Source organism: Leucoraja erinacea, chromosome 9, assembly GCF_028641065.1.
Source record: "Leucoraja erinacea ecotype New England chromosome 9, Leri_hhj_1, whole genome shotgun sequence".
Lineage (NCBI taxonomy): Eukaryota > Metazoa > Chordata > Chondrichthyes > Rajiformes > Rajidae > Leucoraja > Leucoraja erinaceus.
In genome coordinates, this window is record NC_073385.1 from 57,680,306 (window position 1) to 57,692,230 (window position 11,925).

Here is an 11,925-nt window from a genome sequence, read left to right on the forward strand (position 1 = left end):
CAAAACGTCACCTATTTCCTTCGCCCCGTAGATGCTGCCTCACTCGCTGAGTTTCTCCAGCATTTTTGTCTGCCTTTTAAAGAAATGGTTGATGTATAACAAAGCCACTGTAATGCAATGGCCATTCCACAGCATTGCAGCAGGTGTAAAATGACTGGGAGCTTCACAGCTACCTCTTGTGCAAATAATGAGGTTCAATGTCTTTTTAGGGATAAGAGAAACTGCACGTTTATGTAAGCAGATTTTGGGTGATGGTATCTGATGAGGTATCCAACAGTTAATAATTTTGTGGTATGGGCAAGATATGTAGTATTATAGTGTTCGTATACAACATTTTTGGCTGGAAGTCCTAACAGGAACAGCAGTAAACTGCCATTTGTATTTACGTTGATGAAATTAAACCATTCGCGTTTAAATGTTGAGACACAAGACTGCAGATGCTGGGATCTTGAGCGAAACACAAATGAGGAAGCTGTGGATCAGGCAGCATCCTTGGAAGGAAATGGACATATGATGTTTTGACTGGGAAACCTTTAGGCTGATGTTTAATTCTTTTCTCTTTTGCTTTCTAGACGAGTACAAGTCCCTGGAGCCACTTAGTGTAACCACGCAAGTCACGGGTCATCCAGCGTCACCAGCAAATCCTCTCTCGGGCTGCCCTGTCCCCACAGCCCCTTCTGCTGCTGAAACTGTCCCCTACATCCAGCGCCCTGGTTTGGACATAACCTCAGCCACAAGACCCCACACCTTGTCTATGCCGAAGCTGACCCGTGAGTGCCCTCAGAGCTCCAAACCACCCAGCGGTTCCAAGTCCAGCCGTTCTTCACCTGCCCAGCAGAGTAAAGCTGGCACAGGCCACTCGGAGAGTAAGCAGCAGAGAATCAGCAGGAGACGAGGCACGAATGGCTGGCTCCCCGTAGGAGAGCCCTACGAGAAACCCGTCTATGTTGTGGTGAGTTGGTTTGGAAGATGCTGTTCTTACGTTTTTGTCTTCAATAAGCCTCTTCAATAAGGCTAAAAGACAGAGGCTAAAATATCAACTTAATTATAATGTTTTAGAATAAATAACTTTTATTTGAAAGCAATTTTCATAAATTGGGCAGTGAACTTTGCAATTAATGTGATGGTTTCAAAGAGTGGGGAGCTAATGTGGGGGAAAGCAAAACTGTAGGCATTTTATGCAGAGCAAGCTTCCATAATGTCTTGTTTAATCTTTCTGTTACAGCATGTCTGAAGGGTTAGTATAGATGATGGTCTGTGGAGAGGAGGAATGCATTGTTGGAAGTGCATCTTACAGCTGAGATGTTATATAGAGGTTCCTTTCGGGGCATTGCTGGGGGAAAAAAGGTTCTCTTAACCAACCTCTCAACTAGGATTACAAAGAACTGGGTCATTCACAAGAGTTGTGAGGGAGAACATGTTCCACACAAAGGGGTGGAAAGCATGGAACACACTCCCGGAAAGTTGGACATTCTAAACTGAGACTGTAAGTTTCTTATTAAGAGTTGGGAACTAAAGCTAGTAATTGTAGTTAAGCCATATGCTAACTACATTCTAATTAAAGCTGGTTTGAAGGACTAGACAGCCTCCTAGTTCCCTGTCCCAAAACATGATTTGGCTCCAGCACAAACGATACACAAAGGCGCATGTGGAGAGGGCCAGTTGATTTTGTTGCCCAGAAGGATGTTCGTAAATGCAGGCATGAGTTGCAATAATTGACTATACCTTCTGCAAGCAATAGAACTCTGCTTGGCATTGCTCCTCAGTGGCTAACCACACAGTGCACTTAACATGAAGCTTTGTACTTGTTCTGCTGGTTAGTCATCCAATTGGCGTGCAAGTCGGCCACATGAAAGGGGGAACATGGATTAGATCTGATCATTAACACATAAAGTTAAAATTAAGTCACAACAAAAATGGGGTTGCTATCTCCTCTCTGTTAAATGCTTTTCAGACAATCTGAATGACACCATTCTTGTTTCAAGGATAAATGGTTCAGTTAAATTTGGAATCTCAATCTGGTCCTTTTTGGTTTAGTTTCCTAAATGTACTTACAGTATGTTGGGTAGCTCCCACCTGTGTTGCAATTGACATCAATTGTCTTTTCCAAAATACACACAATTGGACTTGCCTTTGAATTGTAGAATAAATACAAATTAAATGCTGGAAATGCTTAGCTGGTAAGACATCATAATTGGAGAGAGAAATGGGCTTGATGTTTCCGATCAGTGTTTCATCCCTTAAGTTATGGTTGGTATGACCAAAGAAAATAACTTTTGAACAGACAAGCTAATGAGTACGATATGCACATAGATTAAAGTATTTTTGCAATCTGCTGGATTGTGATCTCTATAACCTCAAACTATCCACCAAGATCTGTACTCCATCGATTCTTGTCTCTGCACCCCTAATTTAAGTTGTTCACTGGTGTAATGCAGTGGGTGGTGCAGCTCTCCAAGTTGTTGTTCTGCCTGACTCAGAGTTACTCCAACATTTTATGTCTGTTATTCTTAGACTAAATATCCAACGTCCCATGTTCAAATCCTCACATGGTAGTTTTGGAATTAAAACTCAGTGGTTTTTAAGCGGTAAGTTAAAATATAAAGTAGCCATGGAGAAGTAAGCACTTGGATGCAGGCCTGAGCTGCGAACGATTTAAAACAAATAGCTACATGAGCTACATACCAAACTACAATGCAGCACTCACCAACTTCATTTCTGCCACATTGATGGTTGCACTGGAATGGATTCCTGTACTCGTGGACAAAACCAAGATTTTCACTGCCTTCCATCTTGCCCTCAAAATCATTTGAACCATTTATGACATCTTTCTTTTCTGGATCTCGCTGCCTTCATCTAAGGGAGCAAACTATCTAATTATATTTATTGTAAATCCAATGACTCCCATAGCTATCTTAACTAGATCTTCTCCCACCCAGTTTCCTACAAGGACATGATCCCTTTCTATCAGTGACTATCTCTGCTACATCTCTTCCCAAATGAGGCTCTTCGTTCCAGGACATGTAAAATAGCCTTTTTCAGGAAACGTGGTTTTCCCTCTGTGGTTCATGGTGCTCTCATTCACATGTGCTCCATTTCCCAGACTTCTACTCGCTCTTCCTCCCAGACAGCGCAGGGGTAAGTTTAGCTGGCCCTTGCCTTTCGCCTACCAACCTCAGCATCCAGTACACCACACTTCATTCTGCCTGATCCACTGGGCTCCCACCACTAATTACATCCTCCTCCCCGCTCTCTCTCTCTGCCTTCCACAGGGACCACTCTGACTCTCTAGTTTGCTTATCCCTACCCCCTCACTGTCCCTTGGTATTTTCACCTGTGACTGTAGGAGATGCCACACGTCTCTGCACCCCCTCAACAGCCCTTCCACGTCTGACAATGATTCACATGCACTTCCAACTTTGACTATGATTCCGTTGCAATCAGTGCACTCTGTGGCCTCCTCGACATTGTTGTGACCAAGAGTAGATTAGATGATCACCCGTGCTCTCTCCACAATGGCCATTCTGACCTGGTTACATTTCATTTCAATTTCTCTTCTTGTTCTCACACCTCTCCTCTGTTTTCTCCCATGCTGTGGTGAGGGCAAATTACAAGCTAGAAGACCAACATTTCTTGTAGATAATATACAGCCCAATGGTATGAATGTTGAATACCAAGGTTGAGTAACCTGCACCTTCAGTTCCAATATTTTTCCTTCTGATTCATGCAGGTTCTCTCAATTCCCGTCGCAGCCTCCCATCACCCAGCTTCCTTCCACTTCCTCATCTTTTTCCATCATCCCTCCCCTATCTGGTTCCACTAATTACCTTCCTTCTCAGGTTTCACCTGCAGCCTCCTGTCTCTACTCGTCACCTTCCAGTCTTTAATTTTAATTTAATGGAGGCGAACTAAAGATAAGATGATGTGGTCGTAATATTGTTGGTTCTAAGCCAGGTGATATTTTAGGCTGTGAAGATGAAAGGGAGAAGCCTTTGATTTCAAGAAGCTAAGTGAACACATCCACGTCCAGTGGAGTATAATTGGAAAATTGGGTGGCTATTCTCTTTGGATATAAAAATGGAAAACATTTTTCTTAAATGTTTGGAGACTGAAAATTCGAAGGGACGGGTGTACTGGAGCACAAATGAGAAAGTTGTGATGGGGATTTGGCAATCAGTTGGAGACAAACGGCATGTTTGTTTCCATTGCAAGAGGATTTGAATAAGGGATATCTTGCTCTAATTATATATAAGTCTTTGACAGTTTCTCAAATATTATGTGTAGATATAGTCTCCCTATATATGCTTGTAATGGAGAAAGTGCAACAAAGGTTTACCAGTTTGATTCGAAGGTGGAAGGTTCGTCATAAATTTAAATTTTTTTTTAACTGCTGGAGAAATTCAGGTCAGGCAGTTGAAGCAATGGGTTAGTCAACACTTTGGATCAAAATCCAGCATCAGGACTAAGAGTGCAGAGGGATGTCAGACAAAGAAGCAAAATGGAGGAGCTGGCAGGCAATCGTGGAACTTGAAGGTTACGTGAGATTCTGCCTAGGTTGTCTACCTCCAATGATATGAACATTGAATTTTCCAATTTCACACACCCCACATTGTTCCTTTCTTGCCTGATCCACCCAAGTTTTGCCCTTTCTTTTCCAGCCTCTGCTTCCAAGTTTCAACTCTTTCCACACCTCCCCCACGAACCTGATTCAATCTGCTATCACCCACACACTTGGTATCCTACCTTTCCTCAACTGGTTCAATCTGCCCATCATGCCTCCCCTTATCTGGTTTAATTTATCGCTTTCTTTAATGGATTCCAACATCTTCTCTTACCACCCACCTGACCCCATCCGTTTCCTTTTATTCACTCCGCTTGTGTCCTTGCCTATCACCCACCAGCTGCCGTCTCCCAACTCCACTTCTCACCTACGTGACTCCATCTCCCTCCTCGCCTGGTTGCACCTATTGCCTGCCGGCCCCTGGCCCGCACCTCCCTCGCACCTCTTTGTGCTGACTTTCTCCCCTCTATACTTAGTCCTGATACGGGACTTGACCCATAACGTTGACCATCCCTTTGCCTCCACAGATGTTCCTCAAAGCACTGATCTCCTCCAACCATTTGTTTTTGCTCCAGATTACAGCATATCACGTCTCTTGTAATCTTAATCAGTCTGGGTCGATATTCTCTGGAGTTTAGAAAAATGAGGTGATTCCATTGAAATATACATAATTGTAAGGAGGCTTGACAGGGTTAATTCAGAGCTGCTGTTTCCCTTGACTGGGTTGTCCTGAACAAGGATCAAGATCAAAACATAAGGCATTGAACATTCAAGACAGAGGAGAACAATTTTCTTCAATGAGAAGGCAATAAATATTGGAACTTTATGCCAATTTTAGACTTTGGGTATTGTGAATCGATAGATGTGGGGCTAGGGCGGAAAGATGGTGCGAAGATAAAAGATGAACCACGAATTTATTGAACGATGGCACCAGCACAGAATGCCTGTTTCTTCTGCTCTTATGTTGTGGAATTTTGTATGACCCAGAGATATGAATATATCCCAGGTGGGGCCACACTCCAGTTTGACTTTAACCAGTGAGCTATGGTAGTTTTAACAGTAAGCACATACGCATTTGTGGCTTGTTTACTTCCTGATATTTTTTGCAAGAAATTAACTTCTTCCTTATTGCATTGATTTGCGATCTGAGCAGTTACTAAACACGTGGGAATAGAATTGCAGTGATGCCTTTGGGTTAAAATTAAACATAAATTAAAGCCGTCACTCCTTTTTTTTAAACTATAAATTAAAATGTTAATGCTTAATATGTAACTACAAGATATTCAGTGCATTGTCGCTTTGTCCTGACTAGTTTGTTGTTGGTGCTATATATAGATGGTAATTATCATTGGGGTTCTGTGTCTTTCAACTGCAAAATTAATGCCTGTAGGGCACTTTCAAAACAGGAGTACTCAAATATTGTAAAATGCTGTTATCCCTGGCCAAACCGAGACATTCTGTCTCATCACAGCAGCTGATCAGTAATTGGTAATTACTCTGCTTTGTTCACACGTATTTTACTCCCACTATCTTTCAACCTGGGATGGTGACGGTGAGCTGTCCCCCTTGCCTCTGTGGTAAGAAGTTAATATACAGCATGGATTTGCTGGGCCAATTCTTTGATTTTCAGTGCAGTTAGGGCTGGCGATGCCTGTAAGTTACACCAAGGACATGGGGGTTGGTTATTTGCCCAAAAGGATGTAGCTTCTACATGTAGTAGCTATTCGTGACTTAAGTTTTTAAAAGATTTTGATACTTTATTGTCATCTGTACTTGGTACAGTGATAATTATTTGTTTTGCATACAGTACAAGTAAGCAAGAGTTGCCACGTAAAGTTACAAAGGTATTCAATATACTGGATTGCAGTATATTGGGGTGTGTATATATACAGTAAAAAGAGTGCAGACACTCCCATCTTCACTGTGACGATTTGTGCCACTCTACCATTATGCCGAAGAGGAAGGATTTAACTGTTAAGGGTCCAACTGCTCAAAAATTAGCATTAATGAGGTATTGTGCACGAATAGCAAATCATAGCAAAAGGATTTGAGTATAAGAGCAGGGAGGTTCTACTGCAGTTGTACAGGGTCTTGGTGAGACCACACCTGGAGTATTGCGTACAGTTTTGTTCTCCTAATCTGAGGAAAAATATTCTTGCCATAGAGGGAGTACAGAGAAGGTTCACCAGACTAATTCCTGGGATGGCAGGACTTTCATATGAGGAAAGACTGGATAGACTCGGCTTGTACACGTTGGAATTCAGAAGACTGAGGGGGGATCTTATAGAAACTTACAAAATTCTTAAGGGGTTGGACAGGCTAGATGCAGGAAGATTATTCCCGATGTTGGGGAAGTCCAGAACTAGGGGTCACAGTTTAAGGATAAGAGGGAAGACATTTAGGACCGAGATGAGGAAATCATTTTTTACACAGAGTGCTGAATCTGTGGAATTCTCTGCCATAGAACATAGTAAACTCTTCCAGCCCAGTATACTTCACTCTGCTATTTCCATAAAGTCAGTTGATCAACTTAGTTCAGTAAGGGGTCATATTGAATAAAAATATGCCATGTTCAGCACTTAAGTGTACCAAAAATGAGGTGTCAGTGATATTACAACACATGTAAATAGCACACATCGTTTAGACTAAGAGTACAACAAATGGATCGGGTCAAAGATAATTAGTCATGGCATACCCAAACCTGAATGTAAGTGACTGTTTAAGTAACTGATGAGTGAATGTTACATGTGTTTGCCAATCTTCAATAGTGAGACCAGCATGAATACAAGATAACTGAAATATTTGTGATCAACTTTAGTCGCATCCATCCTGGTCTCTTCGTGTGACCACTATCATATTTACTCTAATAACAAGGAGCAGCTTTGCTCACTGGCTACTACAATGGTAATTGGCCCTGGCAATATTCCCTGTTGAGGTGCTAATGATGTGTGCTCCAGTCCAATCCCTGTTAAGGCAATAGAGCAGTAACATAATATCTTTCCAATGAGGTGGGAATTGCTTGGAGCAATCTTTGTCTGGATTATTCCCATCTCCCACCCCGTCTGGAATATACCTGGTATCAATCAGAGCAGTGGAAGGTGTCATCACAATTCCTACCTCACTGATGCACACAGTAAAAGTTCCTCTGGACTGACTCCAGACCTTGTTATAGCCTGTAAACCAAATATTGATATTGGTTTATTTCCTGTGTACTGAGATACAGTAAAATTGTTTTTGCATGCTGTAGGCAAAAATACATGAGTACATCAGATAGTGCAAAATAGAAAATAAATAGAATACAGAATATAATGTTATAGCTGCAGAGAAAGTACAGGCATGACCCACAAGGAGGTAGATTGGACAATCGAGAATTTGTGGACTAAGAAGTTCAATTGCAGGTGCAAGGTGCCTTCAGTGTCAAGGTAGCATTTGACTGAGCGTGTGCCCTAAAGGAGCTCTAATAACATTGAAGTAGTCAAATCGGCCTAAATGAATAACCTGGATGTTTTGGCTTTGATTAAAACCCGCTCACATTCAAGTGGATATTCTACAATACCTGTCACTGCACGACTTTCCAATCCTTCCCACAAACTACAATGCTCGGGTCAGGAATGCCTGGATAAGTACAATTTCATCAGGTCAAAGTAGCCTATTTTATTGACATTTGATGGACACCCTCACCCCACCCCTCTCCAGACCCCCTCTGCACTGATGGCTTTGGTATATATCCATATGAAGATGCGCTGTCAATCCTTTTTACATTTATTTTGAAAGCTATTGTCATACATCATTGGGACGAATAAAACCAGCTGGCACCTGATTGCCAACAAATACCCTTTCATGTCACACCATCCTGACTTGGAAATGTTGCTTCCTTGTCACTTGATCAATATGCTGTAACTTCTGGTTTCCGTGTCTTAAGATGGCAGCTTACTACTGTTTTCTAGAGGGCAAATAGGGATGAACAATAAAGAGATTGTCTGTGCACATCCACATATCCTAAAAAAAATCAAAATAATTAAAAGCTGAATTTATTTTCAAATTACCATGATGAACTTTCAATTAGTGTTTTTGTCAGAAGTGTTGCCTTTTAAAATTGGCAGAAGCACAGTGTCGCATGGCATTTTTTTTTTAAAGTGCAGCTTGTCCTGTTGTTCACATTGGCATTTTATCTTTAAATCGACAACAAAATTACCTGTCCATTCAAGTGTTTCTGTGTGTGAGACCTTGCTGAGCGCACATTGGCTCCTGTTTTCCACATTGATCAGCTTTGTTGTCTTGAGATTGTGAAATACACATAGGTCTTTCTCACAAAAATGGTTAGACAGCACCAGTGGTAGGGAATGGAGCAAACATTTCAGGTAAACAATGTTTCTTTGTGCATCACGGTAACTTCTACCTCCCTTTTATGTTATGGGATTGGTAGATTGCTACTTTGTGGAATATCTATTCTGCATTGCCACAGAAGGCTGTGGAGGCCAAGTGAATAGATATTTTTAAGGTGGAGATTGACAGATTTTTTCATTAGAACGGGTGTCAGGGGTTAGGGGGCGAAGGCAGGAGAAGGGGTTGAGAGGGAAAGATAGATCAGCCATGATGGAATGGCTAGGTAGACTTGATGGGCTGAATGGCCTTATTCTGCTCCTAGAACTTATGAACATACACTGTCAAGTTTCCTGAATATTGCAGTAAATTGCACCAGAACAAAACCAATGAATTAACTATGAAATTTAATCAAATCTGCACACCAATATTGCAGTAAACAACAGTATACTGTTAAAAGTTGGAGATAAATTTTGGGCAGGATGCCAGGCAGTGCTCCCCCGCTCAAACTAATGTTGCAGTATCTTTTAACCTTAGAACAGGAGGAAAATGCAGTTCCAAGTGTGGGTAATAAGAATACCGATTCTAAAATATCTTTAATTTTGTGTTAGGCATATTTTCTAACTGTGGGTGATATTGGTGCTGTCAAACTGAGTGTACGATAGTAAAAGACTAGAAAGATTTGGGCAGCCTGATGATGGAATGGGTAAATAGGTGGCCGATGGACATTAATACCGAGAAAAATTCTGATAGAGAATGAGAAAAGGCAATATAAAATAGAAGGGACAATTCTAAGTGAAAGGACAGCGAGATGTGGACTTGCTTTTATGAAAGCAAAAGGGCAGGTTGAGAAAGTGGTTTTAAAACGGTCCAGGATTCTTAACTTTGTATATGGAGACACTTGTCAATGAAAATAAAGTCCCTGTCCCACTTAGGCGGGGTGATGCCTGTATGATCGTGAGTAGTCTCGTCAAGTCGCCTAAAGAGTCGTAACGTTTTTCTGGTCGCCGCTGATTTTGTTCAAAACTTTTCAGCGACTGTGTGCTTGACGTAGCTTGTCTTCTCCTGTCATAGAAACATAGACATTAGGTGCAGGAGTAGGCCATTCGGCCCTTCGAGCCTGCACCGCCATTCACTGTCGTAGGTGCTGTCGTAGGTTGTCGCCAGGATGACGCAGGTTGTCGCCAGGTGACGTTGGTTGTCGCCGGGTGCTGACTTCGGTGAATTCCATTGGCGACTACCTGCGACTGATTTGTTTTCAGTTGTCGTAGACAGGGTCGTAGCTTGTCATGGGTGGGCGTAGGTTGACTTTGGTTGTTGTGGGTTGTTGCCTGTGTGGTCATAGGTGGACGTCCTAATGGGTCGCCGGTTGTTGATAGCTTGATGTCGACTAGGTGATAGGTTGTCGCAGCTTGTCGTAGACATTGGCGTGCGGAGGATCCAGTCGCCGCTTTTGTGGCAACCTGCAACGACTGACAGTCGCCGAAAAAAATTGCCTAAGTGGGACAGGCCCTTAATTGTCAGGCTCACGGGTGAGGGCAGTGGAGTGGAACTGAACAGCATTGTTGTAACTCGGAGCCAGTATAGACTCAGTAGATAGACACAATAAGCTGGAGTAACTCAGCGGGACAGGCAGTATCTCTGAAGAGAAGGGATGGATGACATTTTGGGTCGAGACCCTTCTTCAGATTCAGTGAGTCTGATTGCCTCTTGTAATCCAGTGAGCACCAATTCTAATCATAAATACAATAATCAGTTTTCACAATTAAATTGCAGTAACAGCAACGAGGAACTGGAAAATGATCTGCTTTGGTGATGTTTTTGAGGGCAGAATATGAACTATTCAACTGGAGAACTGTACTGGAGAACATTCTGGGCTGGTGCTTGCCTCTACAAGCAAACATCACCTACCTAGTTTTGATATCAGTACAAAGGAATTTATCACAGAATGCTGAAAATACTTGGCTGCTTAGGCAGCCTCTGTGGAAACAGAAACTGTGTTAATGCTTCACGTCTGAGACCACCTTTTCTGCCATGTATATAAAAATCTTTCCCAGGTTTGAGAAAAGGTCTCCAACCTGAAATAGTTATTCTTTTTCTCTTTCCAAAAATGCTGACTGGCTGCTGTTTCCTGCATTTTTAGTTTCAATTTCAGATTTCCAACTGAATACCAGAATCAATTAATCCGATACTCCTATAGTGGTTACTGGATTGTAGGCGTGGATTATACAGTCAAGTTGTTGGAGTGGATATTCAAGCCACAATCTTCCTTACTTAGAGGTGGCTATGCAATGAGTAAATGGTAAACATGTTTGTCATGTTTGGCTGATACCTAACAATACTGCATTTGGCCTTGGCACCTCTGAGCCAAAAGATTGATCAGGTGAGACATCTGAGTACTTATAGCACTGTATCCAAAACAAGGATCATCTTTACAATGTAATCATCACTGTCCAGTGCAGAATTTGAGCCAGACATCTTTACTCTAACAACAATCTAGAAATTGGAACGGTGCAATAGTGGAGGTTTGCAAGCATAAGCATGTCTAAAGGGAAGCAGGAAAAAGGCACCATAGACAAAGGATAGGATAGGCTGATCGATGCTAAATTGTGTGGATCGATACCATGTATCAAGTCTATTGGGGCCCAAAAGATTTTTAGCACAAGTTTTGTGCTGCTGATGTTGGGTGAAAGGATGTCGGAATTGGGGATAATTATGAATAGAGATTAGTTAAAGAAACCAAACCTGATTATAGAAGAAATGAGCTGCCGTCTGGCTGATGGAATATTATTGGTGGGGTGATACCAGGTCATCATTGGTTGCTCAACTATTTACAGTTTGTATTTGTGGAATTTGGCTTTCACCAATAAACTGCCCACAATCTATTATGGACTAAATGGGAGGCACCAGCATGCACCAAGCCTGCAGTTCCATGCAGGACTGTTGACCGCACCTGCAATGTCCAAATAGGACAGGAATATGGATGGTAGTTTCCTGCAGATCATACAATGCTTGGCGTATGTAGATTTGGGACCCTTCAT

General features: G+C 42.0%; 1 protein-coding gene across 5 annotated transcripts in view; it reads left to right on the forward strand.

Annotated features, from left to right (window-relative positions):
- bahd1 (bromo adjacent homology domain containing 1) overlaps window positions 1–11,925 on the forward strand; it is an 84,799-nt gene that overhangs the window by 56,943 nt on the left and 15,931 nt on the right. For all 5 annotated transcript variants that reach the window (XM_055640875.1, XM_055640876.1, XM_055640877.1 and 2 more), the window contains exon 4: window positions 573–952. In XM_055640875.1, coding sequence (XP_055496850.1) covers window positions 573–952 — 380 coding nt within the window. The remainder of the gene's footprint in view (window positions 1–572; window positions 953–11,925) is intronic.